This window comes from Apostichopus japonicus, chromosome 9 (genome assembly GCF_037975245.1).
Source record: "Apostichopus japonicus isolate 1M-3 chromosome 9, ASM3797524v1, whole genome shotgun sequence".
Taxonomy (NCBI): domain Eukaryota; kingdom Metazoa; phylum Echinodermata; class Holothuroidea; order Aspidochirotida; family Stichopodidae; genus Apostichopus; species Apostichopus japonicus.
Window position 1 is genome coordinate 882502 of NC_092569.1, and position 18661 is coordinate 901162.

Sequence of the window (18661 nt, forward strand, 5' to 3'; positions counted from 1 at the left end):
AATGAACCCTCCTCTACCCATATGAGCCATATGAGCACGCCAGTGACTGAGAACGTACGAGTCGAGATTTGCAGCAAAATAATCGAAATAACTTTTTTTTACAGACTACCTAACTTGAGATGATACAATTTAACCAAAGATGAAATAAATATTATATATCATCATATGCATTTTCCATTTCTTTCTGAAGTCATCCCGGTACAGAGTATATCTACCGCGACCCCCCCCCCCCCTCACAACTTACCTCACCCCCAACGGAACACGCCAAACCCCGAGATAAGTGACATCTGATGCTAAATATCGCAATTGAAGAGCATTATAATGTCGAGTCGTGATGTCTTTACTTGTTTTCTGTCTTAAAGAGAGAATGCAAAATTCGGTCTGACAAATCTGTCTATAACGATCGCCTTGTTATTGGCAATTATGCAATGGGTATAACCACCCCCTTCCCCCTGCCCCTCACCTCCCCTCCCCCTTTCTCATCTCCGATCGATTCACATTCTACAGTGTACATGCAGTAGCAGGTCTTCTTCATAGATAATTAGTCTCCATTGTGTGACGTCATGCATCGTTTTGCATACCTAATTACCAAACCTCTACCCAGGAGTAGAGGAGCAGGAGAAAGAGGAACAGGGTGAATATGTCCCCAGTTTTGTGAGGTCAAAATATCCTCAAGAATGAACAGTTTCATAAATAAGATATAACGTTGGGTAATAAACTAGTCCCCCTTGGCCATGGTTGTAACGGCATTTCAGGAATTCTATTGTTATTTAAAAAATACTTTTTTTTTAAACATTGAAGTTCCCACTGCCCTTCGACGTTGGTTCCTCCCTCTTCAACCCCCTCTCGTCATCCTTACCGCAAGCCATTACTTTGTTACTTTTAGAATTCATAATGAGACATTTCCTTAATAATCTGCAAATTATTATATTTCTTTATTAAAAGAATATAATGGGCCATTGTATCCTAAAACCGAAAAGTAAACGTTATTGATTGTAAATTCTGTAGGAATGTGAAATGCAAGTGCATTTGGATAATAAAAGTAACTAAGCAATATTTCGTGGTATGTCAAAGGTCGTCAGATTTGTAACCTTCTGTCCTGAGTTTTACCTTCTGTGTCCCTCCCTCTATAAACGTCATGAAAATGACCCTCTACTCATTCCCTACCTTATACACAACGAAACAATCGTTTTATCGAAGTAAAAATAGGGGATGTACTAGAAACGATTGGTGTGTGTCTGTCCTTAAAGCTAAGCTCAACGTTCCAACATACTACACACGAAAGGTGTGTCTCTGTCCTTAAAGCTAAGCTATCGAAATTGAACTAGGAAGAATGCTGACACAGTATATCGCCTTGTGTTTGAGCAGTGAAGCTTTGAAAAATGTGAGGGCGCTTTGCGTTGTACGACAAAAAGCTAGATCAGTTATACGTCTTCATAAAAACATTGTGCAATCGACTTTTGAACTTGAATTTTATTTTACCCGTTCTTTGTCGAAATAGTAGGTGTACTTCTCACAACAGAGACAATTTTTGACGACCAGAGTGGTACGTACTATACTCCAAAACTTACGAAACAAATTTGAGAACTTCTAATGGCTCGAGCAAGTGGAGTGTTTTATGCCACTTTCAATGTCTGGATAATGTCATTTCCGGTATCTGAGCGGCACATGGCAAACATTTTTCTTACTTGTATAATTTTAGTGCTCCAATCAGATAGTGTCATAGTTGTCCCTGGAAAATACGGTGAAAATGCTACCGTCCCTCCCAGCCCACCCCCCCCCCCTCAACCCTTCCCAGACGCCCACGCACCTACTTTGTGTAATATTTTCACACTAGTCTGTGCATGCAGTTAACAGTTAATGTTGCAAAGACGTAGTGTTTGTATTACGCGACGGTACTTTCTTGCCGTAGAAAGCAAAGCGCCATCAGTTGGATGAGTGGCTTCAGTATATGTCGCATGACGTCATTCTCCCTACTTCAATTTCTATGAGCTAAGCTCAACGTTACTGCATACAACAAACGAAGGGTGCGTGTGTCTGTTCTAAAAGCTAACCTCAACGTTACTCTATTCGTGTACCTTCCAGCATACTGCAGTGTGACTTCTTTCACTGCAGAAAACATCTATTTTCTACGTGTGTACCTGAACCTCATCAGCCTTTTCGTCGGATGCACTTTGGCGCAAGTCCATGTGAGCTCAGAACTAGAAAGAACATGCATACTCAGTTACGTAATTGTAGACTTTTCTCAAACTTTGTGACAAGCGTTACGTTCTTGTTGAAATGTGTTTCCATAGTTAACGCAGACTGCAAGTTACCCCCTACATATGATAACGCAGAATTTCAAATATTACCTAGTACGACTAGTGAGACAACAGCTGTTTACAATTGCAAATTGGGATTTTATATATCAGGACGGGCTGACTTTGTTGTCCTTGTTTGTGGCCAGGAGAACGAATGGATTGGTCCAGACGTAGACTGCACAAACAGTAAGTTGTATTATATATTCATTTAAAAACATAAAACTGTAGGAAGAGTGTTAGTTATGATATTGATTATTTCTACAAAGAAAAACTCGTTTCGCACACGGTTTAACAACCTGTTAATCCCTGGTCATTGGTATAGTTTGTCACACCAATACATCAGAGTGCTCACAATTCAAAAAGTCGGTCCCGTGGCACTACAATGCACCACATCTTCGTGTTTCCAGGTGGACTTCCCATAGGGTGCAGACACCTATACCGGCGCACACAACTATATTTACAAAGTTACCCCGCAATTCCTCATTTATACACCTGGATGAAGAGATACAATGGAGAGTCAGTGCCTAGCTAAATAACACAACTAAATGCTCTGGCTATGACTCGAACCTACCATCCCTTGGATCACAGGTTGCCTTTCATGACAAAATGCAACATGTTCCGATATGAAGTTATATATTCACATGATCCGGTCGTACATTATCCGACATCATACGGATAACTGAAAACATTAGGTGTTATACTTAGTCCATGAAAAGTCTCACTCTATGAAGGATAACACTATAGCCTGAAATAAGTTAAATCGATAGTCATTAAGTCGCCCACGATAGAGCCTGGGCACGAAAACCAATCCACTCTAAACCTCAATCCCCTTATATCGAGACTGTAACCGTGTGATAATGACGATGTTACGTCTAATGTGTAACATGAGTGGCTTGGATAGCGAAAATATACTACACAAGACCTTCGCAAAAAAGACCACGAAATGAAAGCAAATTGTTCAAACATTACATTAAATTTTGTTGGACGGAAAATGTATGCACACTGTGACATATATTGATGCATATAGCCTACGCCATTACATATTTTTTTTTTTACACAGTTTATGCGCCTAAACTAATCCCTCAAACTGTTTGGCGATATACATAAAGGTTGCGTTAGCTGTTGAACAGTAATTTTGTGTTAATAAGGCTATTTAGCCTTGTCCGTTTTTGTTGATAGTGATTAGATCTTTTTAAAGATAGAGGTAGTGTAAATCTGTTTCAAGATAGTAGCAAGATTATTACTCAAAAAACACGTGTTATCCATCGGTAAATATTTAAGTTGGATGGCCACTCCAAAGTGCGCCAATTAATCTGAGTATTTTTCAAAGTTGTGTAACTGACATAAAAACAATGGCATCGTAAAATGTATCTCTTAAACTCTTAAGTTTACACATTTTTATGTTACACATGTAGGAACACATGCATAGCTTTTTTTATACAGATAAAAAATTTAAAGTAATCGAAGGCAGTGACTTCAGATGAAACGAAAGAAACTTTCCAATACATGGCTTACATAAATTCAGACTACCTAAAGCAGCTTCTTGCTTTTTACCTCAGTTGTGTTTTGGAATTTATTTCATATAAGATACACGTGACAGGAGAAGTTTATTGCAAGTTTGTTGCATAAATAGGTGCCAAACGTTATCTTGTCTAAATGTGTTGCCTCATAATATGCATAAGTTGGGCTACTTTGCATATAGACGAGGAAGACATTAAATATCATCGAATGTTGAGATTATATTACCAATAATTTTTTCTACCGAAACGAAATACTTTTCATAACTTGTACAAAACATTGCCAGTCATAAGTTGAATAAATATTAGGAAAAATAAAACATGCTTTGAATACAGTCAGCTACTTTAAAATTAATACTTCAACCTATCTTTGTGGATCACGAAGTATGTAGTGTAATGAACATATGAAATATATTGATTATAATAAATAAACATTCTTCTTGATTCTCAATCACACCCTTACTAGAAATAACCTCAGAGAATGTCCTTGTTTGTGAAGGATATTTCCTATGTTAAGAGAGTATGTGCTCTTGTTCATGTAAATGCATATTCTTTAATATTTTTACAGTTAAGTCTAACTGTGATATTCAGGTGTGTGGGATGTATATATCTTATTCTCTTTGATACTTTCAGAGTTGACATGCCCAAATCCACCGTACCCTGCCTACGGTAGCTTTTATGCAACATCTAAGGACTTGACATATGAAAGTAACATAACATATACCTGCAATGAAGGTTATACACTGGAAGGACCCAGAAACACTCAATGCTCGTTAACCGGAGAATGGGTTTATAATGATGATGTTGTAGAAGTTCCTCTTTGTAAAAGTAAGTTGATTTGTCCGGGGCTGTAGAAGTTTCGGGGGTTTGTTTAGATTGATTGGGTTGATTTTGATAGCTTATATTGATCAATAATAGAGTACCGAATCAATGCAATGGTGTACCTTTGTTGGTGTTCAATGCAACACCGGGAAAATACATGTATCTCTTCTTTGGAACTATATGAGTGAGACAGATACGTTGCTTGCCCCATTCGCTTATTATTACCTGTGTTAGGTCCTTTGTTGTTTATTATATACGTTAATGATATCTGCCATGTCTCCAACATCGCTCATACAGTCTTATTTGCCGATGACACCAATCTTTTCTTTCAATCGAAGAACGTAAATTCACTCCAAAGTACTGTCTCTTGTGAACTGGATAAGTTCTGTGATTGGTTCGCAGCAAACAAATTAAGTATTAATATTGATAAGACTAAGTATATTGTTTTTAGTACCAAAAGAGCATTTCGTTGAGATAAGGATATTACGATGGACGGCAAAATAATTAAATGTGTAACTGAAACTAAGTTTCTTGGTATTAATATTGATAGCAAACTTTCTTGGAATAACCATATTTCGTCAGTATGTAACACTGTAGCAAAAAATACTGGTATATTATCTAAACTGAAATATTTCCTCCCACAGCATGTCCTTAGAATGCTTTATCAAACACTAGTTCTGTCACACCTATTCTATTGTACAACTATTTGGTCTGGTACATACGATGTTAACATTGACCGCCTAAATATTCTCCAAAAGAGGACTATACGTCACATTGCTAATGCCCCACCGCTTGAACATACTAGTGGAATATTCAAGTCCCTAAATTTATTAAAACTCGGTGATATTATAACAGTCAAGGTTGCTACCTTTGCTTACAAAGCATGGAATGGATTACTGCCAGTCACTTTTAATGACTTTATTTGTAGTAACAGAGTCTTACATAACCATCACACAAGACAAGCCGACAACGCTCATTGCAATTTTTACCATAGTAACATAGGGAAATTCGGTCTTCGAAACAGAGCAATACAAATTTGGAATGATCTATCCAAAAATTTGAAGTTCATTACTTCAAACCCCACATTCACCAGGCATTTGAAAAAGGAGTTCATTAACTCGTACTAGTAATATTTAATCTTTTCACGTATCCATCTCAGCGACACTAGGATATTATTACTGTATATTTAATCATTACGTATATTCTGTATAATAAATATTTGTTCATTTTTCTTTTCTTTTCTCCCAGGGAGTCTCCTACCTTGTTAAGTCTTTTATGACTTTTTAGGAGACTTCCTTTCCCTTTGTACACAATTGGGGATAAACAAATAAATGAATTAATTACAAAATAACTTAAAATAGTAGCAAATATTCCAATTATTAAATAGTATGGTAACACTCTAACAGCTACTACCTTCCTCTTTGCTATTCACGTTACCTGTCATTATAGATATGGTTATTCAGTATGTACGCTTTAGTTCGCATCTTCTTCTCGTGTTACTTCTTTCTATCCCGACCTCCCCCATCTTTTTCTTTATATCTCTCTACCTTTCTCTACCCCCCCCCACCCCTCCCCTCTCTGCTTTTCACTTTTAACCGTTTTTACCGATGTTTTTACGAAGCCTTGTCAGCAGAAATCTATGGATTAAACTACTGTTGAACTGGAAGTAATATATAAGCGATAAACAATATGCATTCTTCTTTAAGCAAATTAGATTGTTTAATGCAAAAAGAAAAAAGTCAATCTCAATTTCACTCTCTATTTTAAATGCTAGGGACATGCAGTCCGGAGTATTTCCGATATGATAACCACGAATGTTACGAAAAGAGACAAGATTCTAGTGATTGGGTAACTTCTAGATCTAAATGTGAAGAAAGTGGTGGACTGCTTGCAACAATCAAAGATCAAAACAAACAAACTTTTATCGAGAACCTTCTTTCATCTGAAAGTCTACCATATTGGATCGGGGGTCTGGAATTACAAAGGGATTGGAAATATCCATCAGGTTTGTGGCGTTAATGGGGGAACCAAAGTCAAAAGTAAACCAGTATATATATATATATATATATATATATATTTATGTATATATATATATATATATATATATATATATATATATATATATATATATATATATATATATATATATATACATATATGTGTGTAACACTGTACTAAGGGGGCGTTGTCGATAACGTACTTATTTAATCGATCATTGAGTGACCCTTCTATATTGTTTGTATATTAGCTACACTTATCATCTGGTTATACAATTAAAGGTTTCAAGTTATACAACCTGATGACGAATTGTGCAACACTGGATTCGTCCTTCTGTATATACACGGTGATATACCAACAGCGTGATAACGTTATATCAATTCAAGGAGCAGGAACAACAGCACGAATGATGTCGCTATCTGCCGTACGTTCTGGACTGCATAATCAAGTTTTGTCACATTTATGTGAATTTGATGCCCAAAAATTAGTAATTTATTTAAGTTTGGTCCGCCGATTAAGATTGGTCCGTGCGGACGTGGCATGCTGCCACCTACATTTATCTGTGATGGGCCCTTAATACAAGTGTAATCCCCCCCCCCTCTATACTTCATTAGCGCTTAGGTTAGGACAGGGACAACTATGTCACCGACCCCCATTTTTACGACATCATTCGTCATGAAGAATATATTAGAAATATGACAATTCATTACTCTTTATCCCATATTCCCGCAAACCCTCTTATTGCCCCAGGACCTCTGGACTGTACTACCCTGAACCCACTCTCTCTAGGTCGGTGATGCATAATGTTTCTCTCTGATATGATATTTAGTTTTTTCTACTCAATAGATGGAAAATATGCGAATTATTTCAACTGGGCACCAGACGAGCCATCAAATGACCATGAAAACTGTGTATATTTGAGTAACCTTCATGGAGCGGAAAATGCCCATGAGTGGAACGATGAATCATGTTCACGTGTTATTATTGACACTACACCTCCAATGCAAATCTTTGCCGTGTGTGAGGCAGGTAATGTTAACTCACGGGAGGAGGGGGAGGGTTCAATATGGTTGCACAAACTTTGAGCGCCCCTGGTATACGTGGGTTTGATTTGATGGGTAAAAAGAAAACGATCACTTACCTCAAACGTTCGGAATAAATGTATACTTCGAGCATTCCATCTCACAAAGTCTAGTTTCTGAATCACTTTCAACAAAGAGTCCATTTTCTTTAATTGCATTGTTTTTCTTCTTTAAAATGTTGATAACAGAGTACTTTGAAATTTAAGTCACACAAATGGAAGAAGCGTACTTTTTACAATCAAGATAGAGCAGATCTGATATGGCCCCTGTTCTCCGATCCCCGGGGTTACTTTTCACGATAGCTGGTTGCGCCGTTTCACTAACTAGATTCAAACAAGTAATAGCTTCTTTTCGTCATTGGTTCCATATAATTCCGTACAGGCTGTATTATTCGTCTTGGATGTAGCATTTGTGTAGCTTAGATTATAGTGAAAAATATACCTTCTCTAGCTGGGCAGGTATAATAAAGCCATGCTTATTATGAATCTATCTACTTAAGTGGGAATCTATCCTCCGGAATGTAGTCATTCTCAATGTTATGCGATGCCATTGTCTTGTAGTGGCTACCTCTCTACTGCGTGAATAGTTCTTTCATGAATAGCTCTGAATAAATAGTCCGGCCTTTTAATTCTGTTGTGCTCAGTTTCCTTTCTATTCTTTGTAAATTCTCTCCATTTTTCTATTTGTTTTCGTTGCTATGCTTTACATTTGTAGAAGGACATTGCAGCGACCTTTCAACCTCTTTCAAGAACTTTCCTTATGAAGGGAAATGTATCATTTTTCTCGACGATTCCCCGAGAAATCAAGCATCTGCAAAAACCAAATGTTGGAATGACTTCGGAGGAATATTGGTAGAAATACGCAACGATGCCCTCCAGATGTTGATCGAGAACTTTATTGATACAAATATCTCAAGTATCGCTAACTGGTGGATTGGTCTGGAAGAAGAACTCATCGCACGCACATGGTCATGGGTTGATGGTAAAATAAGGCGTAAATAAAACAATGGTCACACCTGGGGAGAGGGAGGGGAGGGGAAGGGAAGGGAAGGGGAGGGCACGGGGTACTCTGGAAGAAACCTTTTTGATCTTCTTTTCCTCAATAGATGTAGTATAATATGTTTTGTTGATGGATTCAACCTGTTATCCTGTAATATGATGATGGTATACGAATACCCTAAATGATCAACTAACCAAATTACCATGTTGGTTAGTGGTTAGCCTTGACTTCCCGTTCCCCCCCCCCCCCCATCTTCACCTCATAGCCTCCCCCAGTAACAGTTAATAACAGTAAATTGCAAAGGAAGAGCCCAAGGAAAGGATTAATCCGATGCGTTCTCATCAAGTTTAAAATATTGTTCATATCATGATTTTCTTTCATTTTTTTCACTTTTAATTTCTTAATTACTTGAAGGTGAGAGGATAGAAAACTACTTTTGGGGTAATGGTGAACCAAACGGTATTTCTGAGAATTGCCTTGATGTACTACCAATTTTCAACTACAGATGGAATGACAACAACTGTGGGATTGATAGTAATTACATCTGTCAGTATGGTAAGCAACTACAAACATTGTAACACTCAGGGGTGGTGGAAGTGGGTTCAACCTGGAGGAGAGGGGAAGGGAAGGGGGCAGAATAGCACGTGGGAGTCATTCGAGAGAGTAAACTAAAACATTCCGACACTGGATCTTCTGTGCATTTCTTATCACAAATTTCACTATTTTAATGTTTTCAAGCCAAAGACATTTTTTTAAATAACAAAAGTGTACGTTTTAATTACAAACTTGGAAACTGATACTTTTCATGACCAGAAAAGTGCACTTCTTATTTGTGAAAATAGGAGCACTTTTGTGAGTTTAAAAAAAACTGAGTGCCACTCGTCCCCACCCCTGATTCAGTTAATTTCAAAGAAATAATTGTCTAGACAGTTTAGTTAATCGAATACTATCGCTTCTTTTGGCAACCATTTAAAATTGCTGCGCTATATGCTACTTACAAGATATATATATATATATATATCCACTTTTACGATCAGTGGCGTCGCCAAGGGGGGGGGGGGGGGGGCAGGGGGGCACGTGCCCCCCCCCCCCCCGGAAAACCTAGTGCCCCCCGAGTGCCCCCCCATCTGAGATTTGGGTTGGTAAAACAAATATATATATTTTGTTATATTCAACTCCCATCATCTTCATGAGTTGTTTTTTCATAAGGACAAAGAAGCACAGTAATTCGTATTTTCTTCAAATGAGCTGCGAAAAATGAAAAAGTTTATCCTTGACCGTCGGGTATCGAAGTCGTAACCCGCGCCATCACAACACTAGTTGGTCATAAGAACCTACGCTAGTCTTTCCTACTATTAACAGTACACTCAATTCACCTAATAGGTGCAATTATGTTTCACCATGAGGAGCATGCTATAAGTTCATGTTCCTCGGGCCCTCCCTTAAAAATACTTCAGGTTCTTGGCGACCACGTTGCGCTAGATAGTGTAAAACCGCCTACACCCCATTTCATTTCATCATACAAAACAAAAAAAGCAAAAAGGTTTACAAAACGCATTTGAAAAAAAAGCACTTTTGAAACATTGGCACTTAATCTCGCAACACGCGGAATTATCCAAACTGTTTCCCAAAAACCGATTCTAGCCTACAAAAGGGCCCAAAATCTCAAAGATTTACTTGTTAACTCAAGGTTTCGTACTAACGAAGAATCAGCTAACTCTCAAGGTTTACACGAAGCTTTTTTAGATGCTCTTATAGTTGCACTATGAGTCCATAAAAACTCGTGCACAGAAATAGATGCATTTTGAGAACGAGACGCCCAGGCCGAATATAAAATATTCAAAGGCTACTACTGATGAAGCTCCTCCTATAAAGTTTGAGAGCAGAAACCGGTCTAGTTGGTCATAAGAACCTACGCTAGTCTTTCCTACTATTAACAGTACACTCAATTCACCTAATAGGTGCAATTATGTTTCACCATGAGGAGCATGCTATAAGTTCATGTTCCTCGGGCCCTCCCTTAAAAATACTTCAGGTTCTTGGCGACTACGTTGCGTTAGATAGTGTAAAACCGCCTACACCCATATATTAACCCTGTTGTGTAGGGGGTGCAGAGGTCATTTGAGGTCGGATGCTTGTAGGAACAAATGGCGAATGTTCACACCTACATACTTAGCCATACTCGATGTGTGATCAAACTTTGGATTGCATGGTGAGATCCCTGATAGGAGCCAATAACGATGCTGGAACCTGTTACATCTTAATAGATAATGGGCGAAAACGAGAAGGACAAGAAAGGAGTCGGGGGTCATGCACACATTAATTCAACAAATATAGGTTCTATTGATAGGGTTAGGCATAATATCGACAGCATGTGGTTCATATCCTCTGCAAAATTCTGCGCTTTGTTAAAATCATTACCTCAAAAATAGCAATTTCTGGAGATATCTTCAGATCGAATTTAGCATCAAATGTGGCAGCATTTTGCATCCAGCCCATCCTCCGTATGCGAAAATTTTCCAAAGGGGAGGGGGCACCCCCTCCCCTTAGACCCCTCCCCCAGGACAGCGATCCGTATCCACCTAAGTGCCCCCCCCCCCATCAAATGCTGGTGCCCCCCTGTGCCCCCCAGACTGAAAAGTCTGGTGACGCCACTGTTTACGATGTAGAAATGAACACCTCTCCCTGCTTTAGATTGATACCTTTATATAGCCTACCAATGATCTCCCTGCTTCAGTTTGATAACTTGACATAGCCTATCTTATGATGGTTGTTTTTTCAAGTTGAAGCAATTTTTATCAAAATTGACGTTGCCGATAGAATTACAGATAATATTCATGTGTTGTCAAGGAAGTTGGCGAACATTGTGGCATGTTGCGCGTAATTGTCAATATCTTATATTTTTCTGAACTATTTTAACCAACATTGACAATCCTACTTTCAATTCATTTATAGGTGAGAGCAAATGCGGTAACCCTGGTGTGCCATTACACGGGAATATTTCAGTATATCAGGAAGCATACGCTATCGGTGATTCTGTGCTATTCTCGTGTGACGGTGGTTACGTTTTAAGTGACCATTCTTTGGAGCGCATTAGCTGCCAAAATGACACCACTTGGAACCAACCTATTCCAAGCTGCGAAAGTAAGGTTTCCTTTTTATATTGTTTTATCCGGGTTTTGCTGATATATAAATAATATGACAATGTAGTAAGAAAATGTTGTTGTTTTTAAGCAGAGGAGAAAAAAAGAGTAGAATTACACTTAATCCTTTAGGTTTTAGAATCCTCGAGGTAGAATGTCTTAACGGCCTATATTCATCAGTGAATAGTTGCCAGAAACATGCATACTTTCAAACGCAATACGAACTAAATTTAAAAATAAAATCTTTCTTTGGTTCGTCACGTTAAAAAACTGGAAATAGTCAGTGATATTTAGGAAGGCAATAATCCTAAGATATCCTTTGACGTTTCACTCACATCGAAAGTGACTTTGCTGATTGTCTTTTGAATAACAAAATTGTGTGGTTGACTTCTAAGTACGTACTGATACAGGACCTATCGAATACCCTACGTTAAAACTAGTCCTATCCTTTTGACCCTTAGCCATTACCTCTTTACTTTGTATAAAGAGAGCAGCTTAATTATATGGCTGAGTTCATACCATCACTCCAAGCATTATGTTTTACTTTATTTTAGAAATCAACTGTTCTGAGTCGGTTCCTGTCGTTCAAAATGCTATGTATTACATTCCTACCAATTCTACATCATATCGCGGTGTCGTGGTGTACCAATGCAACACCGATTATTTATTAACCGGTTATCCTGCGTCCGAATGTCAAGAAGACGGTACTTGGTCGGATCCAAACGTAACGTGCATAGGTATGTATCGTATTAGCTATTCTAAGAAAGAATAATGATCATAATCAAAATAATAATAATGAGATGAAGAATAATAATAATAATAACAATAAGAAGAAGAAGAACTAAAACTGCATGGTTGGCATCAAGCTGTAATTCGAATATACCTGCAGGTGAAAGGTCATCATAATTATTCAGATGTGAAAAAGTCGAAATAATGGTAAAACTTGAAGAAGCATTTTGATCTCTATAGTCGAAACATTTACCCACTTGGAGACATTAAACTGTCTTTTGTTAAACTCTCCTTACTTACATAGATGGGGTTGTAGAATATTATACGAATGTTCATACACAACGAAATGCAGTAACTATTTTACTAAAAAAGCATAAAAGGAAATCAAGAAGGAGGAAGCAACCGTTTTAAGAACAGAGGAAGATGACTCAGCAATGTTCTTCATGTTTATTACCAGGAGTCGAAATGACGACGGAACTTGAATATCTAACGACAGTCAACCTGAACACTCTCCAAACGGACGACGGCGATATTCTGACGCCGGAACAAGACGTCACCACATCGAGACCATCAAGCACCTCAGCGTCTCCTTTGCAAACAGATGCCGTCACGACTGCGTCATTGACCAGTTTGGCTACTGACACCCAGTCTGTTACCATGACAACATCATCACGTCCTTCAGCTGAAATGACGACACATGACCATCTCACAAGCGGAGTGTCTAGTACGGATGCTTTAAGTACGCATCATCTTTCCTCCACAGATTCACTGAAAATAACGACGTCATCGACAAGACAAATGATGACATCACATTCAGATGAAATAATAGATGGAACTACAACCCTTCGGTCAGGCTCAAGTACAATCCGGCAATCCACTACCCACAGTGTGACGTCATTAACACCTATTAAAGTGACTGCAACCAGCCTGCAAATAACCGAACATGAAACATCTCGAAAAGTCACGGAAACCGTATCAAAACAAACAGTGACAGAGAGCGAAGAACCAAACGCAGGTAAAGTAATTGTATATTTTTATCTTTTCATACATAATAAAGAATGAATTAATGCTTGATTTTTATCATGAGTATCGGAGAGAGTTATTTAATTGCCACAAAGTCTCAAGAAGTTTACCACTTCGTTGTGCCTACCCTGCCCCCCCCCCTCCGCCTCCCTTCACCCATCCCGTTCCTCACCCTGTCTATCCACACACGTTACAAAGTGTACGCTAATTAAATTGATGGCGCTATCTGTGTATGTTCATGTCATTCTTTCATGACGTAGAAATATCGTTTTCTTTTACAGCTTTAATCGTCGGTGTCTCTGTTTCATCTGCTGTTATCGTCATCGTCGTCGCTGTGGTGATTGTCGTGTTGTACCTTGAACGTACAGAAAAGGCCAGCGGGTATGTGACAATGTAGTGACCAAAGTATGATATCATTTCTTTTATGTCCAAGTGGGTAGGTTGGTGTGGGCGTTGGTAACAATTTGAAGTCCGAAATATTATCATAATCTTACCCAAAGTTTTCGTAATTACCGAGAATATTAATACCAAAATAGTAGCCACACAGAAAATGGTTAAACAGACCAAATCAAATCAGAAATTACGCGTCGTAATCACAAACTTGCATTACAGAGTAATAACAATATATATTACCGACCGATAGTTTCATGCAAAGTACCGTTAGCCACCATCATCTATTATAAAATGTTTCAACGTCTTAGCCAAGTGATTAGGTTTGTTTGTAAGAATAATGACTTTTCAAGGCATTGAAAGATGTTCGTATAATTTCTGAAGTTTTATGGAACATGTTCATAAATTTACAAAAAAAAATAATTGAGATTAAACTCCTATGAGCAATGATCAATCTAATGTGAAACAATTTTGACTTTTCGCTAAACTGCTCTTACAGCTTTGATTTGGAGACGAATGAGGATAATGGTTTCATGCACCCAAATCCGGCCTACGAAGATTTAGCTACTATAAATTCAAGAGAACCAAAGAAACCCGCAGAAAACATTTACCAGGCAAACGATGATAAACCAATCATAAATTATTAAAGATTTTGATTTAATACTTCATATAAATATGATGTCTGCATTCCATATTTAGAGACACGGCTGTTGCATAATCATGAAAATATTGAAAATAATGAAGGCCATTCCGGTCATTAAGATATAATATTCGACTCGTTCATCTTTCTTATCCGCATTTATCTGCACATACAAAATGTTGCTTAGCCTTTCCTACTATATATCTTTGCTTTTAACAAAAAAAAATCGACAGGATAATTAAACGTGAAACTAGGAAAACCAGTCTACGGCCTAAATTCGTACATAACTTGCAAATCATGTGCCGAAGTGTCGTGTTTTGAAAGAAGTGATTTATTTTCAATAGAGAGGCAGAAGAAGCAATTTGATCTCTCTCGGGGAAAAAACTTATGATTTACTGAAACAGCTTTCATTGCCTTCCACTTGTTTAATGTAAACATTCATTCTTACAACAATCATCGAAAACTTCAATTGAAATATTGATGTTGATAATCAACAGAACTATGACTATCGGAGGCATGATAAACATTGAAATCGCTAAAGAAAACCACTAAGCATTCTCTACATCCGTAGTTACCATGCATCGTCCACGTTGTGTTGCCAGGTAGCAAATAAAGTAATGAATCTTTAATAAGCTTTATTTAATTGCTAAACCCTTTAATGACACTGTTAGTATATATACCCTTCTTAGAATTATTTTTCAAGTACGTAGCTTCATTAAAGTTTCTCGAAGGGTGGTTGAGGAGGTGGGGAAGGAGGAGTGGGAAGCAAGTATTTTTTTATAGATACAGAAACACATAGTGAACTAGCGGTACGTTATAATACATCGGTATTGAACATATGGAATGCACTAGCCCTAAGCGTGCGAACCGTTTCCTCTACTTATATTTTAGTAACGACAGTTATCATTGTAGCCAATTTAAGCGCCAACATTTTCTTCAAGAAGGGGCACCCATCCCTGAATTAGTCCATTGAGGTACCGAGTTCAGTATCCATGGACTTTCATAACAAGATTCCACTTCTCGTCAGTTTCTACAGAGTTGCTTGTAAAATAGTCTGTTAAAAAGTCTTCTTGATTCGTCCAAAACGATACAGTTAGCCAGTTGTTATCGTTAACAGGTAATACATGCAGTCTAACAGACTAGGCCCGATATATCAGTTATATGAAAGTGTGGTAGGCTAAGCTTAATATTGATGATAAATTTTACAGGTATTATAGTTATCCGGAGATGCTGAGACATAAACCGCTCCCCATCCCCTCGCCCACACACTGCACTCCCAAAATTAAATGAAAGAGAGTCGAATAGACTATCTTTTCTCAATTTCAACTAGTTTGCTGTCTGAAAATATGAAGTTTATATAATAACTGACGGAAAAAATGTTAACAGTGCATGAAACTTGCTTGTTCCCTTTATTATCTCTCATAGGCCTATACGGAATATCATGAGCATTATACACAAAGAAAACTTTGACACTGACATCACGTGACCATGTATAAATCTTTCACCGACCAGCAGTCGAAGTACATAAATTAACAATAATAAAACAAAAATGACGTGATTTAATTTTAAGATTTCATTTAATAAGCAGGCAATGTAAATCGTATATTAGGATGCACAGGGTTAGAAGTAAGATGATACGTTAATTAAGATATCGGTTGTGCCTGCAACGTAACACCTCCTACCAAGCAAATAAATGACTTAAAGGAGAAATATATTGCTAGTTTGTTGCATCAATTTCATAATAAATATGCATATTGAAGTTACTGGAAAAAGTCCATAACCTCCCAAACATAATACCAAACTAGGTCGTACAGGCATACAATATTTTTAAAACGTGTGCACCTGTAGCCTAATTTGCATATTACATTCAGGGCAGTAATTTCGTTTGTTATCTGGTAAAACAAAGACTAACTGGGAGCTGATTGTACCATTGCTTGGTTCTTAAAAAAACAGTGGTCTACTTTATCTTTGTCGTTCATAAGGAACAATTGCATATTATATTTGTAGTTTCTTTTATCTTTCATATCACCAATGGATAAAATAAAATGTACACTATGGAACGCACCCAGCTGCATTAGTAGGCAACATGGCACATCCATGCACTGTTTTTGTGTGAGTGATAATAGATGTAGGAAATATTGTTAACATCCCATGTAAAAATTGGTTCTGCCTCTATTGTATTTCGAAAAAGGGAACACTTTAATGGAACTATAATGGGAAGAAATTGCATTTACAATACGGTATATAAATTGTACTTGAATTTATGTAGCAGTATAATAGAATTATCCCCCAAAGTAGACAAACATCTTATTGTAGGGTGAAAGATATAAATAAACCTATTTAGTCATAAATACTCTATTTAGTTTTTACTTAGTCCAATACTACAATTCGCAGAGCATGATAAGATATATCCGTGTTAGCTAATGCCAACAGTAGGCTACACTTTTGACTATATAAAAAGAGATAAAGAAAAAACGTCGAAATACTTTGGAATAAATTTTTCTTATAAACCATAACAATTAAAAACTAATTTTTTATACCCTTTCGCACCTGCTCGTGATAAGCTGTTAATTTTTGGTTATCAATCATATTTAAACAAACAATGTATATCTCAGCCTTACAGTAAATCGTTTTATAAGTAGTATTTACAATCTTCACAAAACACACACGTAAAATTTATCATTCAGTAACTTGGAATAGGACATGATTGTGACGCACTAATGATGAATATTTAAGCTCATTCATCATCAATGTATGAGACACATATTCGTTAAATAATGCTTGATTAAACTTGAAATATAAAATAAATTTGCATTAATTTAATTACGTAATTTTGAATTTTGTAAGGTTTATGAATAGCCTCCTTTATTTAATCCCTTGCTCACAGTAGGAAGTATCTTGAGACTGCATGAAGTATTAATCCCATAGCCTACCATCTTGCGGTTTAAATGAGAATAATTGTATTTCCTACATTCATCATATATACCTTCACTCAGGAAGCTACATGGAATATGAAGTTGGATGCGATAACTACTTTTCCCCTCCCTCTAACCACCCCCCCCCCCGCCACAGAGAGAGAGTGAAAATAAGATTTTTGATACACGATTATTTTACTAAAAGAAAAGATGTTAGTTTCAAAGCTTGTTGTGTAAGATGTTTACATATTTACTATGTGAGTATGCGTTTGTATGTACGGTATGTGTGTGTATATATGTGTGTAATATATGCGTATGTATGTGTGTGTATATGCGTATGTGTTAACATATCATAACATCAGCAACGACTGCACCATAAAGAAAACTGTGAATTAATGATAGACCAATGAGGAATGTGAATCTTACTTTAACATTACATAATTCTAATATCATTCTTTACCGTTTTAAATACGGTCGGAAATTTTTATCAGTCGTGTCTCTAAATTGGCAAAAAAATAAGGAAACTTTTCAACACGTGTTTTGCGGTAACACATGGACAACATCTTATGTTTCAAATTTGATTTTCAACACATTACCGTTGCAATTATATATATATATATATATATATATATATATATATATATATATATATATATAATAATGAATCAATATAGTTTTGTTTATCAACTATTCATCTCTTTCATTTATTTCTCTTTTTCAATTTAAAAAATGTTTTGACATTTGGTTTTCATCAACAGTACATAGTATACATTAAAGTACTTACTATAGAGTGCTCACTATACCCAACTCGTTGATTTTTTATAATTGTGTTTGAAAGAGAGCACACATATGTTTACACTTGATGTCGGGAGTAACAGGGAGACTGCGAACTTAACAAGCTCTGGTAAGTTTTCATTCCAACTTGTTTGGATTACAGCAGAGGCTAGAGCATGACAACATTATAACAAATTGTTATCAATAGTCATTATTTATGTAAAATCTAATATAGGATAAGTAGTCGAAAGAAATTGTTAATTCTTTGTCATTTATTAGTAATTCCATGTATCGTTAATAACCACGTGACCCACAACACTAAACCAATC

At 37.0% G+C, this 18661-nt stretch overlaps 1 protein-coding gene across 2 annotated transcripts; it reads left to right on the forward strand.

The window, feature by feature from the left end:
* Positions 1-1832: 1832 nt before the first annotated feature.
* Positions 1833-18219, forward strand: LOC139974280 (sushi, von Willebrand factor type A, EGF and pentraxin domain-containing protein 1-like). 2 transcript variants are annotated; one of them, XM_071981295.1, is made up of 10 exons: positions 1833-2486; positions 4451-4645; positions 7484-7666; positions 8434-8700; positions 9133-9273; positions 11674-11862; positions 12416-12598; positions 13048-13605; positions 13895-13994; positions 14503-18219. In XM_071981295.1, the coding sequence occupies exons 1-10, from the start codon at positions 2168-2170 to the stop codon at positions 14648-14650; spliced, it is 2283 nt and encodes a 760-aa protein (XP_071837396.1). In that variant the 5' UTR covers positions 1833-2167; the 3' UTR covers positions 14651-18219. The 2 variants fall into 2 exon arrangements, with proteins under 2 accessions (XP_071837396.1, XP_071837397.1); XM_071981296.1 differs by having other exon boundaries at positions 1836-2486; positions 13354-13605.
* The last annotated feature ends 442 nt before the right edge of the window (positions 18220-18661 follow it).